The 20,748-nt window shown below is 31.4% G+C and overlaps 2 protein-coding genes across 10 annotated transcripts in view; both read right to left on the reverse strand.

Annotated features, from left to right (window-relative positions):
* LOC127700517 (serine/threonine-protein phosphatase 2A 65 kDa regulatory subunit A alpha isoform-like) overlaps positions 1–20,748 on the reverse strand; it is a 32,982-nt gene that overhangs the window by 11,250 nt on the left and 984 nt on the right. For 2 of the 4 annotated variants that reach the window (XM_052204042.1, XM_052204044.1), the window contains exons 2-16: positions 19,449–19,539; positions 18,482–18,582; positions 16,633–16,774; positions 15,998–16,088; positions 15,323–15,470; positions 11,268–11,423; positions 10,365–10,479; positions 9,770–9,926; positions 9,229–9,328; positions 8,632–8,754; positions 5,700–5,760; positions 4,528–4,682; positions 3,736–3,878; positions 3,273–3,364; positions 1,787–1,806 (exon numbers count right to left, since the gene is read on the reverse strand). In XM_052204042.1, coding sequence (XP_052060002.1) covers positions 1,790–1,806; positions 3,273–3,364; positions 3,736–3,878; positions 4,528–4,682; positions 5,700–5,760; positions 8,632–8,754; positions 9,229–9,328; positions 9,770–9,926; positions 10,365–10,479; positions 11,268–11,423; positions 15,323–15,470; positions 15,998–16,088; positions 16,633–16,774; positions 18,482–18,582; positions 19,449–19,539 — 1,692 coding nt within the window. In that variant the 3' untranslated portion in view covers positions 1,787–1,789. The remainder of the gene's footprint in view (positions 1–1,786; positions 1,807–3,272; positions 3,365–3,735; positions 3,879–4,527; positions 4,683–5,699; positions 5,761–8,631; positions 8,755–9,228; positions 9,329–9,769; positions 9,927–10,364; positions 10,480–11,267; positions 11,424–15,322; positions 15,471–15,997; positions 16,089–16,632; positions 16,775–18,481; positions 18,583–19,448; positions 19,540–20,748) is intronic. The other 2 variants (XM_052204043.1, XM_052204041.1) reach the window with 1 other exon arrangement.
* Positions 1–20,748, reverse strand: part of LOC127700513 (uncharacterized) — a 235,518-nt gene that overhangs the window by 2,761 nt on the left and 212,009 nt on the right. The window lies entirely within an intron of this gene.

The raw sequence follows: 20,748 nt of genomic DNA on the forward strand, positions 1-20,748 counted from the left end.
AGTCAATCTATATTGTTTAAACTGTTTAAATACATCTTTTTTTTTAAACCAAAGATTATTAGTTATTTTTATTCAAGGTTGGAAGTGGGTCTGAGAAAATGATGAATTTTACTCCCTATAAATTTCCCAGAAAAATGATTTCAAACTAAAAGTATTTTATTATTTTTGATACTTGCTTATATTATAGCTCAATAATTATTCAAACTGATCATATGTACTCAATACTTTTAAAATTCAACTGAGCACTATTTCGAGAAATACTGTCATACAGACTATGAATATATATCAAAGCAATTTAATATTCTTCATTTATTCATTTTTCAAAACTGTCTAGTAGATTTATGCAAATTTGATTTGTTTTCAATTCTTTGAGTTTCACATTCCTTCAAATGATTAATACATTTTGAACTGATAAAAAAAAAAATTCTAGCTCACTAATAAATTAAATTAAGATAAAAAAGAGCACACTAATAAATTTGTTTCTATGCATTTTGGATTGGATCAATAGCACATCCATTCAATTCCATTGAAAGCCTACAGAATAAAAGTATAGATAATTTTACTTATATTGCGACAAACATACTGTAAATGCTTAATGACAACAAAATTGATTTGATTTGATTTAAAAAAGAAATCGCAATTTCTAATTTTTTTTTGATCAATTTGATATTGACAATCTTACTGATAAATTTCTGATAAATTTTAAATATTTTGTTCTTATATTTTTTTCCTATTGAAGCAAAAATAATATAAAATTACTTCTTTTTTTTCTGCTTCATACATAGCAAATTAATTATGAAATTGGGAATTTGAATTTTATTCAAAATAGAATATAGCCTTACTCGTGCAACAGAAATCTGAAGCATGCAGTTCAGTTAATATATATGATCAATTGTGCCTCAGTTGTTCCCAAGGAAATGCTAAAATCCCTTTAAAATCGACATGGTTACCACGATGTCATCACATGACATTTTTTGTTGTTGTTTGAAGACTACTATAGTCACTTCTATACGTGATTGCTGCAGTTGGCTATCCAATAATTTTGGGGATTCCCATTTACTGTTTATAAATCATTACACAGAATATGACAATTTTTGTGAAATAAAATTTATGTGAATATTTTCCTTAGGAACAATTGAAGTGCAGTTCGAGACTGTAAAATCCTGTTCACATTCTTAATATCAGTGTAATCTGGACTATTATTTACAAAATCAGCAACAAAAGTACAAATTTGAAAAAAAACATACATTCAGTTCAATTATTTATTTCAAACATTTAGCTTTTGATAATTTAAGCTTGTACAATGATAGTAACAGTGACATGAACAGGATTAAAATGCTATGTGAACTATGTTCTCTAAACCATACATTAAGAATGACATTTACTACTTAGGTTTATGTAGAGGTGTAAAACTAGCTACAGTGAGGTTAGTAGATTATCCCCTTGACATGAATAAGTCTCGGGTAGTGAGAAAAATAAACTGGGATTTACATTCCATCAATCAGATACTGGTTAACTTTAGACAATGAACTCATTCGTTATCGCATAACATTCTGCTAAGATTTGATCAATTTATAACATATTCTGCAATTACAGAAGGTGCAAAAATTTTGAAATGAGGAAAATTCAAAAATTTACAAAAAATAAATTTCGGGGGGAAAAATGTCAAACTAACATTGTTTTAGTGGTGTTTTTGTAAACTCATTGACAATCAGATGATAAATATTAAACAACAAGAATGGTATTTATCTAGTTATCCAGTAATGTTTTACAGATGAACACTTACCAATTAGGCTTTACAATGGACTGAGAATGAAACAGGACCCAAAAATGGGAAATCAGTTATACTGTTTTGGGATAAATTGTCTAATAGAAATCACTTTTACTTGAATCTTTCAAATTCACATTTTCATCAATAACATAGACATATATATAAATTTTGCAAGTCCTATATTTAAAATGAGTTTCTATGAATCTGATTTTGTTTTTTAATCAAGCTTTGATAAGGATGAATATATCAAGTTATTGAAGTATCAAATTCAGCTTGAATCATATGAATCAAACTCTTCGGCACTATTCCTTTCTGTAGATTTAAATCAAGATAAAAGCTAGAAATTACATATTTACCACAATAAAGATTTTTCGGACATAATCTGACCTAAACAAGATTTGGAGATACAACAAAAGTATTTCAAAGAAAATTGAAGACAAAAAGAAACTGCAAAAGCAGACTTCTATTTGACAATATTCTAAAGTGACATTTTAAAATGAGCGATAATGATAAAGAATGTCGCACTTCAGCTGTTAATAATGTGGTATATAAACAATGTCATGTCAATAACTAATCATAAAGGGTTGAGGGAGGTTTGTAGACAGAAAATAAAACAAAGGCAATCAAGATATTGTGCAGCTTTTTCATCAAGATAAAACTTCTTTTATCGTCAAGTAACAGTAAATTGAGGATGTCAAGATATTGTGCAGCTTTTTCATCAAGATAAAACTTCTTTTATCGTCAAGTAACAGTAAATTGAGGATGTCAAGATATTGTGCAGCTTTTTCATCAAGATAAAACTTCTTTTATCGTCAAGCAACAGTAAATTGAGGATGTCAGATTTTTATGTACAACATCAGCATATTGAACTTTAACTAAAACTAATGAAAGCTAATGGATTTATCTCTTTTATTTTCTGAATGTATAATTATTTGAATATTTTTACAATAGATATACACTTGTTTCATTATAAAGATACTAATTATTCCAACTCTTAAAGTTAATTTAAGGTTGATGGCTTTTCTTTGAAGGTCCCTTCTCTTCATATAGCTTCTCAAGTATTCATGTATCTAAACATCATTGGCTTTCACAAATTTTTGGGTTGGAGCGTTCCTGATAGATTAATCCAGAAACGCATTCCAAATTTATATACATGTGCACTTTTTGTTAAGAATTTTTATCCAATTATACTTAAGTTTATGATTTACTTTATTGATTTAGTCCAACATGTCCAAGTTGTATGTTTCATCTTACTTAAAATCAACGAATCCCCTATTTACTTTTCCTTGATCTTATATAGAATGCTTAAAATGAACTTAAAAATAAATAAAAATAAATAAACCTTACAAGATTTCACCTAAAACTTCAGATTATTTCTTCTTTAAAGCTTTAAGGGTTGAGAAGCATAACATTAGCTAAGTTTCACTCAATACTATTTTGTTCAAATATTCACAATGGAAAAGAGGGGCACACATTTGACCTATAGTACTAGTATACCCACCTTCTAAAGCTTCTACAGCATAGTACTGTACATCAATATCTGCATCGGCTTTCAATTTGTCTAATGCTGGCTTCACTTGCTGTTGTACAAGTCTATAGAAAACAAAACAAAATCCTTGTACAATTTAACATTGAAATTTAATTGTTTCAGAATATCAATTAAAATTTATTGACTTTGGCATGAGCAAATACTGTCTTAAAACAATATTTTCTTCTGCTGTACAAGGGTAAACAAAACAAGTATGGGTGTGTTATAAAAACACATCAAACAGCTGCAAGCACAGTAACCAAAGATCCTGTTCTTTACATACACACTCAAATCAAATCAATTTTTCTTTTAAAGATGCAGGTTAGCTGTAATTTGCTGACAGCATAATAATTGTTTATCTGCTGTGACAAATTTAATTATCTAATAAAAGATACTGTCACTGACTATGACAAACTATATTTCATAGAATACTTACGACTGCTCAAAGATGGGACCTAATCTCTGTAGAGTTTTGGCAACATTAAATCTAACATTGGCGACATTATCACCTGCCATTCCAAGGATGGTGGGTAACATAAGTTTAACTGTCATTTCTGGTCCTACAGCTTCTGCCAGTAACTAAATTATAAAAATAAGACAATTGAATATCCATGTTTTGTGTCCTCCAAAACCTTTACTTTTATTTTGACTGCTAAAGTTGTCAAGTGTGACTCATACGAATCTTTGCACTAATTGAAAATCCTGACTCTAGCATTAGATAATTAGTTATTTATAGATATAAATAAATAACTTTGTCAACAAAATTCTAAAAGCAATGATGATGGTATGACATGTACATATATATTATTTTGTTATATGATGGCGAGTCAAATCTAAAAAGAAGGCAAGGCAAATTCAAACTTGAGTCAACTAACAAAAGTATACCCCCTTCCTGCAATACTATGACCACATATTGGAATTTTAATGTAAGTAAATTTGATTATCTCCCCTTAAACATGTAAGACTATATCATATTATATTCCTTTATGCACATCCTGACGTAGTTATTTAAAACTGTACAAAGGTTTTATCAATATTCATTCAGCCAGTTGGAAGAAGTTGTGCTTACAAAGAACATGGACAAACAGAATAGTGACCTATGTTTATCCTTTTATCTTGACTTATCTCATTGACTTTAACCTAATAATTCCTTTATTTCCGATAAACATTTTGATAGAAAAGACAAGAAATCATTCCATGTGCAAAGTCATGTGACAAATTGACTTACATTTATACAGAAAAGACATGTCATCCTGTGTAAGTAATTCTGATCATGTGACATCTGTAATACTTTTGGTATAACTGTTTGTTGTGCCCAGTCTACTCCAAATTTTTCTACCAGTTTCTTTAAATTTAATGTAGCTGCATCTCTGATTGCAAAAACTGAAAAATCATCAAATTAATTAAACTTTGATATGAAAATAATTATATGCTATCAATTATGTTGTTGTATATCAACTTATTAATTCAGAGTATCAAAACATCCATGTAAGACTACTTTATAGCCATTTGCTTAATCTTAGATCTTCTGTACGATAATTTTCCATCTCACGCTACTCGACTGAGATGGGTTTTTCTCAGTACAATTAAACTTGTCATGAGCCCAAGGTCATTAAAGTTGCCTATAAAACAGCAATAAATAGATTATCTATGGTCTCTCAAACTCAAACTGAAAGTTTGCAGCTACATCTTATCTCAGGGTTATTTTCCTTTGATAAAATTTATCTGAGAAACTCCCTCTCATTTTCAGAACCATAGATAATCTATAATCATTAGTAAAAAGTCAGTCCCAAGTCAGTGTATATCTCTTATTCATTCTAAGACTATTGTATTGACATACAAATTAATTGATAAATTGCATATCATTGACAATATATTGCTTATATAACTGCCTGATTGATGCTAACTTAACATCCAAGGGCAAGTATTACATGCATATTCAGGGCAATAAATGTTTATGTTGTACATTGTATTAGACTGACACATTAAATTGTATTTTTAAGATGCTTACTCACAAGGAAGACATATTACCCTACATGGGACACATTATGTTAACTCTAACCAAAATAATCTATTAAGGAAAACAAGAAAAAACCAATTTAAAAGTTCCCTGTACAACTAGGCTAGGGACATGACAAACACCTTGTATAACCTCCTTTTTTCATAAAATCTACTGTATAGTAAATGTTTCAGAGGAGACAATATGGTATATGAGAAAGTATTATGTTGGTGCAGTGTTCAAGATTATAACAATTTGAAAACTTACATTTTAAATAAATATACTTCAATAAGACTGAAAAATCTTTTAGTACAGAAACTTTCCATCAATTAACAGAAGCAGAAATCCTAATAATTTTACAACATTAACTTTCAGTTTAATTACAGATAATATATACATACCATGGTCAACCAGCCACGTCATACAAAGTGAATTTAATTTCTCATCAAAAAATTCTACTCCCTGAAAAAGTTCAGAAAAGTGTCATTAATTTTATCATATAGTTTTTAAATGATATCATAAGAAATAATATTTACTAAACTGTATAGATGAACAACTAAAATATTAAACAAGAAATGATTGTAACAGGATGCTGTTACGAAGTCTCCCAAACGAAGCTCCCATAATTCGTAATTCCCATGGTCGCCTGAAATTGGGCAAAGTCCAATGAAAATTGGTTTGGTCCAAAGTTATATGCATTAGTGATGCCTGGGGACTAACCCTGTATATCATTCAAATCATCTTTGCATGACAAACCAGAATATATATGGTTTAGGGGTGGGGATCTCGACCATTTACAAGATATTAGAACTTTCTCAAATGGCAGGGGGTGGGGGTGACCCCTGGGGACTAACCCTGTATTTCATTTGATGTGCTTTATCATGACAAACCAGAATATATATGGTTTAGGGGTGGGGATCTCGACCATTTACAAGATATTAGAACTTTCTCAAATGGCAGGGGGGTTGGGATGACCCCTGGGGACTAACCCCATATATCATTCAAACCATCTTCGCATGACAAACTAGAATATATATGGTTTAGGGGTGGGGATCTTGACCACTTACAAGATATTAGAACTTTTTTAAATGGCATGGGGTGGGGGTGACCCCTGGGGACTAACCCTGTATTTCATTTGATGTGCTTTATCATGAGAAACCAGAATATATATGGTTTAGGGATGGGGATCTCGACCATTTACAAGATATTAGAACTTTCTCAAATGGCAGGGGGTCGGGATGACCCCTGGGGACTAACCCTGTATATCATTCAAACCATCTTAGCATGACAAACTAGAATATATATGGTTTAGGGGTGGGGATCTTGACCACTTACAAGATATTAGAACTTTTTTAAATGGCATTGGGTGGGGGTGACCCCTGGGGACTAACCCTGTATTACAATTGATGTGCTTTATCATGACAATCCAGAATATATATGGTTTAGGGGTGGGGATCTTGACCACTTACAAGATATTAGAACTTTCTTAAATGGCAGGGGGTGGGGGTGACCCATGGAGACTAACCCTGTATTTCATTTGATGTGCTTTATCATGACAAACCAGAATATATATGGTTTAGGGGTGGGGATCTCGACCATTTACAAGATATTAGAACTTTCTCAAATGGCAGGGGGTCGGGATGAACCCTGGGGACTAAGCCTGTATATCATTCAAACCATCTTCGCATGACAAACCAGAATATATATGGTTTAGGGGTGGGGATCTTGACCACTTACAAGATATTAGAACTTTTTTAAATGGCATGGGGTGGGGGTGACCCCTGGGGACTCACACTGTATTTCATTTGATGTGCTTTATCATGAGAAACCAGAATATATATGGTTTAGGGGTGGGGATCTCGACCATTTACAAGATATTAGAACTTTCTCAAATGGCAGGGGGTCGGGATGACCCCTGGGGACTAACCCTGTATATCATTCAAACCATCTTAGCATGACAAACCAGAATATATATGGTTTAGGGGTGGGGATCTTGACCACTTACAAGATATTAGAACTTTTTTAAATGGCATGGGGTGGGGGTGACCCCTGGGGACTAACCCTGTATTACATTTGGTGTGCTTTATCATGACAAACCAGAATATATATGGTTTAGGGGTGGGGATCTCGACCATTTACAAGATATTAGAACTTTCTCAAATGGCAGGGGGTCGGGATGACCCCTGGGGACTAACCCTGTATATCATTCAAACCATCTTAGCATGACAAACCAAAATATATATGGTTTAGGGGTGGGGATCTTGACCACTTACAAGATATTAGAACTTTTTTAAATGGCATGGGGTGGGGGTGACCCCTGGGGACTAACCCTGTATTACATTTGGTGTGCTTTATCATGACAAACCAGAATATATATGGTTTAGGGGTGGGAATCTCGACCATTTACAAGATATTAGAACTTTCTCAAATGGCAGGGGGTCGGGATGACCCCTGGGGACTAACCCTGTATATCATTCAAACCATCTTAGCATGACAAACCAAAATATATATGGTTTAGGGGTGGGGATCTTGACCACTTACAAGATATTAGAACTTTTTTAAATGGCAGGGGGTGGGGGTGACCCCTGGGGACTAACCCTGTATTTCATTTAATGGGCTTTATCATTTAGAACATTTTCAATTAAAAAGATTGTGTCTATCACAAACGGTTTTCAATTTATAATCATTTGAAAATTTTTTAAAATAAAATCCCATAGGGTTCTATAGTAAAACCCTCTTTTCTTTTTGCCCCTCAAAGTACCCCTTTATAAACCCCATTGCACAAACAAAACCCTGATTGCACCACTAGACATGTTAGTCTAACATATTGTGAAACCCTAAGTTAATCTGACAAGCGGTTTTGGAGAACGGGTGCGGACAAGTTCAAATTTAAAAGCGGCGGAAGAAGAAGAAGAAGAAGAATAATAATAATAATAAGAACTGAGCAAAAACAATAAGTCTTCCCAAACTTCGTTTGGGAGACTTAATAAAATATACACACAAAAATCTTGAAAATGAAATTCAAAAGAACTTCAGTTCTGTTCCAGAAGGAACATCAAATACTCATTTCTATTACAATCTTATACTTCTTTAATAGTATTTATACAACATTAAAACATTGGATTATTTATTTTCATAATATATATCCATTGTAAGTTACTTCATATATCACATTTAAATATGATATCTCGGACTTGTTTATGTCAGCTTTTGTTTTTATTTATTTGTTAAACAGTCTCAAAGTTTTTTTTTCTTTCAAAAAGACAAATATCCTGTTACCTGCTTTAACTTGTTATTATATCTTATTCAGACTACATGAAAGATGATACTTACCAACTGTCCAGCTAGCAATGGCATGTATTCAATGATAGCTAATCTAACTCTCCATTTGGTATCTTCTGCTAGTTCTACAATGGCTGGCAATAAACTCTGGGATAACTGTTTGATACCAATGACCTGGGAAAAGAAACAATACCCGTATCTGTCAAAAAGAGATGGTTCAAATAGACAAATTACTAAAAAAAAATATACAAAATGCTTTTCATTTTAATTCAGACTAAGATATTGAGAAAATAAACATGAGATCACACACACAGCCATTTTTACTCTCTGTCAATGAATACAGGGGAGACAATTCAAATAGAAAAAAAATTAAATCACATTGAATTTTTAAATACATCAGTATAACATTAATAATGATTCTAGTAGATTTCTTTGTAAAAGTAAGATACAATGTTTCATTTATATTTTAAGTGGTCATTCTTGGAAACAATGCATTAAAGTTTAAGCATTTTAAATGATAAAAAAAAAATGGAAACTGAAAAATATTAGCATGCTTATTTCCCCTTAAAATATTATTAATACATTTAATTTGACAATTATGAATAAAACAGAGTATCACTAATTTGTCAACATATTCTGTTATCCTACCTCATTTACACAGTCCAAGTTTGAGATGATATTTAATCGAACTTCAGGACATTCATCTTTCAACTGTGTCAGGAACAATGGCAATAAATGTTCTATTGTGCTGTGAATAAATAATATTTCCCAATTACAACAGCAATATAAATATAACTCACTACTTGTTTATGATAAGAATTCCATGAATTCTTGAAAACCTAGTCTTAAGAATGCATTCTTGCTGTAAAAGTCAGAACTTTTTTTTATTTATCATGCCATAATTTTGAGAATTGTGATTATTTAAGCCCTATTTTAAATGTGGCTTTCAAATGGTGTATATCTAAAATTCAGGATGTGACATTTGTAATTATATAACCAGAATTCAAATAAATAATAATTCAGTATACATGCACAAAATGGTTAAAATGCATTAAAGTTTACCATATGAGTATAATTTTATATGTGACGAGTTCTAGTCTGCAATATGGTTAGAGTTATTTTAAGACATTTTATAGAACACACTCAGGGTTTTATCAGGTTAAATGTTTTAGTCAAAATCACTACTTACTTGTCCTTTCCTAGAATTGGGGACAGCCCCATGATCACTGAGGCTAATGCTGACTTGACATGTTGGTTGGCATCGGACACTAGATCTTTGACACAAGGTAAAATGTTTGTCATAATCACAGATTCTCTGATATCAGGAGACAGGTTGGAACAAAATTCTACAAAAAAAAAGTTATGAAGTTTAAACTTCTATTTAAAGGCAGTCTATATAGGGTTCAAAGTTCAGATATTTCTGAAATTATCTTCACACACCCAACAAAAAAGATATTTAACTGTAAATACTAGCATTACTTCGTACCAATATTTACAGAATACAGGTAACTAATACAAGGATTCAAATTGATGCAATTTTTATTTGGGGTCTGGGCAACAATTATTGGTGTATGCCAATAGAAGAGAGAAAATACAGAATTTAAGAAATATAGTTTTCAAGTCACTGGGAAATCATTAATTTTTTTTACAAACTTCTTTTTCATTTCAATAATTTATATCAATATTCCATAAATTTTATTTTCATAAGCAGTGAAATACAACTTACAACTAAAAGTAAAAATTAAAGAGTTTTTTTTTATTAATTTTTAATTAAACATTTTTACCTTTGACCTTATGAGAAGATGCAGCTCTAACCTCTGCCTCACAATCCTTCAGTAAACCCTGGAAAGCTGGCACTAAGTCTGTCTTTGTGATTTCTGGACCAACAGCCTTTTGTAGCTGAAATTACATATTAAAATCAAAATTTTCAATTCTTACAATAGAATTATCATTAATGATGTTTCCCAACCAAATAAAAATGTAGGGATAAAATTAATGTTAAAAGATTCAGTTTTGGTATGTTACTTATTTTACTGCAGTAATCTCAACAGGATATATTATAACGTAGAGACAAGTATAGTTACTGCCACCTGAATACCCATTTTTGATTCTACTACAGCGTAGGGTAGGCATATGTTTTTTTTTTAAATCTGATCTTTTACTTTCATTCATTAATATTTTCTGACATTTTTATATTAAGATGTAAATAGAGTAATATTCATGACTCAACTTAAAGACATACACTGGATAAACAGGTCTCTCAGTAACAGGATTTATCATCCATAATTTTTCTAACCCATGGTTAAATTCAAAGCTGATATGAGCTGTTAAAAATCATTGGTATCTGTAAGGGGGTCAGTAATGAACTGTATAAAAAATTTATCCCACAGGAGACTTTTCCTTCCAAGTTTTGTTTAAATGTTAAAAATAAACAATGAAATACATTAACCATAATAGTAGATGTGACCTCATGATATCCCTATGAAATCTACTGAGCCCCTACAGATCCATAGGGGATTACCATGTAACAGCATTAAACCAATCTAATTGTCACTAATTTACCCTGAGGTGTGATAATAAGATTTATTATTCCAACTCTGATGGAACCAATCTTTGTTCTTACCACTAAATCATTGTGCAAAACATACAACATTTTCATATTTGAACTAAATTTGGTATGTATGTACCTCGGTGAATTTATCTGCTACCATATATCTGACTCTCCATGATTTATCCTCTGCAGCCTGTCTAAGAGTGGGCATAACAAACTGTTCTGTATCTTCTGCTTGTAATAAAGATGCTATACTGACACAAGCTTCTACGGCCAATAGTCTCACAGAGTCCTGTAACATCAAACATTAGTTGAATATGCTTAGAACTATTAACAATAGTTTAACTACCAAATCTCTAAGCAGTGCCTAATCAATTTTATAGATATTACAATAGGATTGCCATGGCAATTCAATATTACTTTCACAAATAAAAAATAAAAAAAAATAAAAGAAGAATGTGTCTGAGGACACGAATGGTCCCGCTCAAGCTTTGCCTTTTTTCCAAGTTAAAAAGGGGCATAACTCTAGAACGGTAAATGACTCACAACCCAAATTCGAACTATGTCTGCGAATTTTGGTTCTTAGCATTGTGTATGAGTTTCATAAAATATGTATGAGAAAAACTTCAGTTAGTGTGTGGATGCAATTTTCCAAGTTACTCTATAACCATATTAAAGTAACTCACTGCCCAAATTCAAACTCTGTCTGCAAATTTTTGTTCTCAGCATTGTGTATAAGTTTCATAAAATTTGTATGAGTTTCATAAAATATGTATGAGAAAAACTTCAGTTAGTGTGTGGATGCAATTTTCCAAGTTACTCTATAACCATATTAAAGTAACTCACTGCCCAAATTCAAACTCTGTCTGCAAATTTTTGTTCTCAGCATTGTGTATAAGTTTCATAAAATTTGCATGAGGCAAACTTGTTAAGAGTACAGAATGAAAATGGGACGGACAGTCAAGGGCAACACTTAATGACCCCGTTGCAAATGGAGGGGGACTAAAACAATCTCGATTGAACTATAATGCTCATTTCTAACCAGTATTTTTAACTTTTTCATGTATTTGCACATAAATTTGAAAGGAATGAAGATATTCCATTTTTTTTATCTGTGGTCTTCTAAGATCCACAAGTATATATACAGTACAAATTTCGCGAAAGGCTTCCCAAACTCCGAACACCAAGTTTTTTCTTGGTGTGACACCAGGAAACTCAGACATCCCTCCCTAAATTCTCGGAGAAATTTGGGAGTATTCCCTCTGACTTCCGCGTAAATTCGCTACCATTTGTTTATTGTATTAGCGACATCTCTCCCAGTCCGGTGTGACGCGGTGTCACACCAGGTAATTAATTGCCCTAATCCTTCTGATCTATAACGGCACGCGACAGTCAAGGTATGTGAGATTACTTATGTAATTAAACAATTGTATTTCCTGTCTATTGATAATCAGGTTATATTTCTGATTGCTTGAAACAAATAAAAGATTTAAAAGCAAAACGTTGTTGTTCAATTACACTGTACATTTAAAAATAGTTTTATTAAAAAAAAACTATAGTTGATTTTTACCTCGTTTTTTTCTGGTCAGTAAATTAATATTTAATTTACAATAGATATACTTGTGTAAAAATAAACGGAGACTAACGCTGAATAAATGTGGGCAGTTTAAAGGAAAATTACATGTCTCAAAGTTTTGTATACAAGTAAAAAAGAAATATTATTCACTATTTGTTATGCTAATAAGTCCACGCCATTTTCATTTTACGATTTCATAATTGCTTGAAACAAATTAAAGATTTAAAAGCAGAATGTTGTTATTAATTTTTTCAATTGCATTAAAGTTTTATAACAAAAACTATACTTGATTTTGACCTTGTTTAAATTCATCGGTAAATTATTTTATTTACGAAAAGAGACATACTTGCGTAAAAATAAACGGAAACTAACGCTGAATATAAAAGTGAGCAGTTTAAAGAAAATTACGTGTCTCAAAATTTGAATATGCAAGTAAAAAAGAAAATACTATTCACCATTCGTTATGCTTAATAAGTCTACGGCATTTACTCTTTACGATTTGTTGGCATTACTTTAGGATAAATAATTACATTTCGGCTACAACAGGAATACTTCTATAGCTGCATCAACTCGTCGTTGCATAATATTCATTTACGCACAATGAATGTAAACTTGTGTGTTGTATAAAGGACAGTGATTTAAAAAATTTTTAAAAGAAATTAATTGCCGTGGGAAGACGATACACATCTCAGTGATCAACAGTCCGTGGTTGAACTTTGAACTTGACTTCGCTCACAATATTGAATGCTAAAAATAGTGACATCAATTTTGTCCACGAGATTTTTATTTGGCGGGAAATATTATCACGTAACAGTTAACTCAGGTGACCTTTCTGGATGACCGTGGAAAAATTCATTCGGGGTTTAAATTTGCTTTGGAATGATTGACATTTGTATGCCTTAAGATTGAGGCTCTAGAAGGTCCTTTTACAATTGATTAACCGGAATCTAAAATATAATCCTTTTCTGAATAAATGAACACCAGCCTTTTAATTTTACGTTTCTCAGTCAACACAGGACATAAACCTGGACATTATTTATACGTCCACGGTCAACAATATACATAAATGGTAGAAAACAGGATGCATGTCGTTCAGTTCCTGTTGGGCGTTGGTAGAGATCCTCTGTGAAATGTGTAGATCGTAAAAATCCGATCCACATTTTTTTCACATATTTCTTTCTTGTAGAACATGATATAATTTCATTTAAATATTCTATAGTATTAATTGTTGAAGTACTTCTTTTTTTTATTTCGCCAAGGACTTTTAACGAGCAGTAAAATACGGATTGCGCCCATCCAATTTTATTTTAAATAATAAAGGATCAATAACAGATCATAACAGAGATAAACAACACATGATTTTTTTTTCTTCATATAATTAAATTAGGTTGATATTATTGTGTTGTGTCTGGGCGGGGAATGTCTCTCAGTGTTGTGTTTTTATGAATATAGGGCACATTGCATACAAAACGTTTCCCTTTGTTCAACAGAGTTGTCACTTTACAGTTTCTTTTCTGAGTTCAATTATTTCAAGTCGGTAATCTACCGAAGTAGTGAAACATAATATTTTACATTGCAAAATAAATTGAAAGTAACAGAGTTCACTTGTTGATCCGATAAATTAACTCTTGGGTTTAGATTGGACAAATTACCGTAAAAACATCATTTTGTTTTAAGCCAGTTGATACTTATATATTGAACAATTAATGAACCGGATATTGCTCACTGAGTAGGTCATAAAAGATTCTAATTGTAGTAAAATCGTCTTTGTTGTAATCGTCTTTGTTGAAAAAACAAAAATTATGACCTGACCGGACTATAATAAAAATACAAAATAAGTGTTTTATTCGTATTTTTATACGATTGTATGTTTTATTTCAAATGACAATGACATGGGGCAAATACATACAAGAATAATTATCTTATTTTGAATGAAAATGTCACATTTTTATCTGTCAAAGAAAGGAAATTTTAATACAGTGTTTTAAAGCACACAGGTGCAATCAAGATCGATTAAATGTACAAAGGTAATAAATCTGGCTAATCCGATTATGTTGTCACGCGTCATTAATTTTCAGTACATCCGATGGGCAATAAACCAATTAACAGCCACGCGGTGTTGGGAGAGAATCTTTGGAGGAAATTGGGAGTATAATCCGTGATTCGCGGTGTGACACCGCTACACTCCGAAATCCGTGATTAGAGTTCGCGATTACAAACTCTCTGTGCGTACTGTATACAGTTGTACTTATATTTTTATACAACAGCATAAAACAATTAGAAACTGTTTAACAACATTTGTACCTTGACATTTTAGTATAAATGTTCTAAGTTTTCTTATCACCAAAAGGTGATTTACTAAATTTTGATAAATATCTCTTTTTCACGCATATACATGTCTGTGATTTGGTTCCATCATGGTACATGTAACTGTATTTCTTAGTATGTTACAAACACAATGTGGCAATGTCTAACAGAATAAGAATATGTTCATTGGACACCATGCTCCACTATGCTATCACATTTATAAAATGTAGATCTACTATAAACATGGAAATAATAATTAACTATGTATTTTATTCTGAAAAGTTTTAAATAAAATAAACATGATTCACCTGTTCATCCTGTGCTAGAGCAGTAAACAATGGGATGAGATCTGACTTGAGTATATCCAGTTCTACAGCTTTAGCAAATTCTCCAAGCTTACCAGCAGCAGCTCTCCTAGCCATAGGGGTATCATCACCACATAAATTTCTGAAGTGTCTGTAATGGGAATAGTTTCAATGATTTTACAATTCATACACATTTTTATTTCTGATATCTTGAAGGATGATTTATAGCCTACTGAATCTTGTCACTTTTATCACTACAAACAGTATTCAAACTGATTTAGATTTAATTCATTTTGTCATTGAATTATTCTTTTCATAAAATATATTTTGAAATTTTTCTCTTAATATAACTTAAAGTGCAATATTTCCAATTGAACTTTGCATTTTTTCCCAATGAACTTTGCAATCTCTAAGAACTGGCATAAATACAACTTTTGACTATAATATGATATGCATAACTCCTGTCTCTTTAAGGACTATTGTTTGGTACTTCCAAAAACAGAAGAAACAAATACACCTCAAGGTCACCAACAACAAATTGAACAGCTTCCTTTCTCTAGTAAAGATAACCATGAAAGGTTTCTGCAGTCCTGGTTTGTACCAATACAGGTCACAAACTCCTCTTTTATCAAATAGACCAAATTTCGGACTTCATTTCTTTCAGTTTATCATACTTACTGTCTAAGTTCTGCTTTTACTGAGTTTGACACTCTTGGATAACATACTGAGAACAGACCACATGCTGAAGTTCTGGATGTAAACCAATCACCTGCAACAGACATGAAAAATCTTTTATGTAGTGTTTGTACAAAAAAATTGATAAGTTCTTTTAAAGACGTCTTTATAAATACTTTTCATGCCAAAGGTCGGTGGTCTTCTCCGAAAACTCTGGTTTCCTCCACCAATATAAAGCTGGTTGCCATGATATAGACAAGAGTCCAGAAAGTGGTGTTAAACACCAACAATCAATCAATATTTATAGATAATACAAAGAAGATGTAGTGCAATATTATCAATGAGAAAAGAACTATCAATTAAAGTATATCCCAACATAATGTCTGTGATTTCTTTTTTATTATTTCTGCATAAATTAATCAAACGGTGCTACACAAGGATTAAATTGTGAGACAGTACTTAATCTATCTCCAAAACAGTTATTCTAACCTTCTGATAATCACAAGAACATAAAAGATACAATCTTTCACTTTCTGTTTACAACCCTGTACAGTACTTGTTTTCAGATTGTTTCACAAAAAATAAGTGAAGTCAAAATAAGAGACTAGATCTCTTCAACATAAAATAGTAATACCTACCTCCAGATAATCTTTTTACAAGAGGAACAAAATGGTTCTCTAAATCAGCAGGACTATGTAGTGCTGCTATAGTCCTGAGAGATTCTACAGCCTTGTCACGTACAACTGTTTCTTCTACAGTGGCCAAACTCTCTAATGGTGGCTGTAATACAACATATAACTGTACAATACTGTGGATTCATTATTATTTGTGGGAAATCAATTTCTGTAGATTTCATGGGTATATATGAACCTATAATTTAAATGTTCAATGAAGTAAGTATTTTCTAAAGGATTGTATGCAGGCTTTGGAAAAAACTAAGAAAATACAAATTTTCCTCAATCCACAGACATTGGTAATTATTAGGGATGTCAACTCGGTGAAGATAAACTAAACGAGTACTCGTAGGATTTTCCGAGCGATACTCGAGTACTCGCTCAGTCAAGCATTTTATATTTACAAAATGGAAACACAGAATTATATCCATTTTATGTATTGTGGGTCGTTGCATTATAAACATTAAACCCTCAACATTATTACTAAGGACTAGATAATAATCCAAGGAATTTTATATCATAATTAATAATTCATTTACTACATGAACTGATTATGTAAGCTGACAATAATCTAATCAAGTAATTAATTAATATCTATAGAAAAATGATTACTCAAACAACAGTAACGGTAAAAAACACTTTTAATGATCACCAAAGGGGTGATGATTAGAACTTAATCCTTTTCTGAGGGTCAACACAGGGTGCAACGAATTTGTTCTTATTGAAAAATATTATCTTGTATACTTTTTCTGGGACGAGGCTATATCTCATCTTTGTTAGGTAACTAACAGTCCTGCTGAAGAAAATATATACTCTTACCGTAGAGAATAATTAAGATCAGCCAAAGGTGTAAGCCTTGGAAACATGCTCTTGTTCATATATCCTACCTCTCTTTGGAGAAATTTTAAATGACATTTAAACACAAACATTCGAATCGAATTTTAAGTTTTATTAATTTTGATTAATATTTAATTTCCCGGGAGGCGCTCTCAAAAAATTTTTTTTTGTTGTTTTAGCTTAAGAAAGCAAGAAAGCAACAACATTCTTACAGGAAACTGATTAGTCGAGTATCATTTTGGTAATCGATACTCAGTACTACCGAGCGATACTCAAGTACTCGTTGACATCCCTAGTAATTATATATAACAACAGTATTATAGTAAATGTAAGAACATCTGTATTTGATGAAGTATATTACTTTTAATTAAATGTAAAACTTTAAAATATCAAGGTTGTATCAGGCATGTCAGGGTTTGAAGAAAGGCTAACTACTGGGTCAAAGGAAATCAGTACATTAAAGTAAAAATTTTCATAAAGTAACCTTTCAAGGGTCAATTTTGAGAAGTATGCCATATCTGTGTATTTTGTAAAATTAATAACCTGCCTCAAAATCTAGAAGAAAAAAAACATCACTCTTTTTTCATTAAATTTTATTTCTTTTCAAAGTTTTATTGAACTCTCAACAGCTTACATGGTAAATACTTTACTAAATTATGCTTGAACTGACAAAACAATCAACACTTTTTAATGATATAAAAGTATTGATAGAAATATCTACTTTTTTTGGATATTTAAAAAAAAATGTACTTGAATAAAAAGTATCAACTGTATAGTCATTCAGCAACTTATTTACTCTAAGAAGTTAGAGTTAACATGTTTGTAGTGATAAGAATTTATTTTTTGAGTTATAAATTTTCGTTAATTGAAATGTTTTGACACAATTAATTTTTCCATTATTGTTACCAAAATAATTATTTCACTCTGCAATAAAAATATCATTATATTTTCACAATAATATCTAAAATCAGCTTACCAACAAACAATGTACATATTCTGGCCCTCCAACCAGGGGAGTTAACTGTCCCAACTGCTCTGCAAGTGCTAATAAAACTTCATCTTCATCATAGATTGTGTCTGTAAATAATATGTTAAATATTAAATATTAACCTAAAAAAACATAGTCAAAATATTCAAATAATAACAAACTTCATATTTTTGAACAAAACTAAACTTTTTGAAATTAAAGCAATTATGTTTCATTTCTATTACACATATGTAATGACATTTATATATGCCTAACAAATATAATTCATTATCAATTGGCCAGATGAATAAAAGAACAGAGTTCCAATCTTATATACCTTTTGATATGAATTTGATAAAAATCTAGCAAAAATTGTACATGCGAGATCACTTATAATGCAATTTTCCATAAAATCAATGTTACCAAGGGGCATAACTCATTTAAAAAATAATTGATCGGCACTAATTTTCGAAATCGTTAAAGATATTGCTGATATAAAATCAGGCAAGAATTGTACACGTAAGAGCGCTAACAAGACATACGGACGTACGGAATTTCTATGTCCGGCGCAACGGAACAAAAAAGGCAACCAAATTATCTAATACTCTAACACGTACATAATCTTTATAAACCTCTATATGCTATGTGTACGTACATAATCTTTATAGACCTCTATATGCTATGTTTTTATCTCATTTTTTTTAAATGTTTTTAGAGCTACATAGCTTTTACACTATGCCATCCAAGAAAATTACATATGCTTTGAAAGATGTTTTATACTGTCAAATATAGGCACCCACTATCGTTTTAAATTTTATCATTAACATTCAATCCACAGGATTTTTGGTAGCTCAGATGAACCATTGATGTTTGTCTGACCAAACTTTCAACAATTCTTTGATGAATTTCATGAAATCTGCATACATGCAGAAATGCATATTTCTTTCTGTAGCAATCATCATGTTTTACAACATACCTGTTAAAAATGGAATAAGTTCACTTCTTGTTTTCTCAACACCAAGTGCTAATGCTATTGTCGACAGCTTTTTAATACTAACAAGGCGTATCTACAAAATAGAAAATGTCACATTGATATCAAATACTGAGCAGTTATTTAGGGAAAATGAATTAAAGAAAAGTATATGAAAGCACGGCCATATCCTGTCATCTTTAATCTTTCTACAATAACAAGAAAAACAAATTTAAGCCCAGAATTCTAGGACATTTACTTTGAAATGTTATGTTCAGACATTGAGACAAAGACTTGTTCACACCCCCCCCCCCCCCCCCCTTGAGATTTTTTAGGTTAATCATTCTAAAATAAGAGTCAAACCAGAGCTCTTAGAAGTGTTGACCTTTGTCTTAATGATAGAGTAGTTAATGAACATATAATTATAGAAAAATTCCTAATGGTACTTTTTAAAGCTTTGGCACACTTACTTACTGGCCTTGCACACTAATACAATTAATACAGAACAGAAAGGGATAATTAATTAATGTAAGCAAATTATAGAAAAATTTGTCATTAAGTGGAAAATTCATGAAATCTATAATCTTCAAAGGAAACATCATGACAACTTGTCCCAACTTTTTACCAACTAGTTCCACTCATCTTAACCAACTCGCCCCAGCTGAATTTGGGCCCACTTATGAAAAGGAGTTTAGTCCCGATGAATAAAGGCCTGCCAACTCGCCACACTAGTAAAAAGAAAATATGTCACTGATTGCTCATTAAAGATATTCTCAATTCATTAATTAATTGGTATAAAAAAAAAATGCTGTTAAATTGAAATCCTTAAATTGTTAAGATAATATATTGCATTATGATATAATTAACTGGTTTCCTTACCATACTATGCAAATATGTAAGCTTGCTACATCAAGTACGGTTTTTATTTTCATTTTCAAACCGATTGAAAAAATAAAATTATTCCTAAATAAATTACAACAATTACATAATAATAAATGAAGCATCAACAGAAAATGCATCATTTAATTTTAATTTTTATTCAATGTTTTTTGTGTATTGTTATTTGAGCATTAAAGTTGGGGCGATTGCTTAAGATTAAACTCCTTTTCATAAGTTGGGCTAGTTGGCAGGCCTTTCATGCATCAGGATTATTCTTCTGTTCGTAGGTTTGGCGAGTTGGTCTGGTTGATTCATGATGACAAGTTATATCAAATATATGATGAAAATACTTCATATGACGAAACAACGAAAAAATGAACTGCAAATTGTGATCGTTTGAGTAATATTGAAATTTACATGAGAACTG

Source organism: Mytilus californianus, unplaced genomic scaffold, assembly GCF_021869535.1.
Source record: "Mytilus californianus isolate M0D057914Y unplaced genomic scaffold, xbMytCali1.0.p SCAF_5, whole genome shotgun sequence".
Lineage (NCBI taxonomy): Eukaryota > Metazoa > Mollusca > Bivalvia > Mytilida > Mytilidae > Mytilus > Mytilus californianus.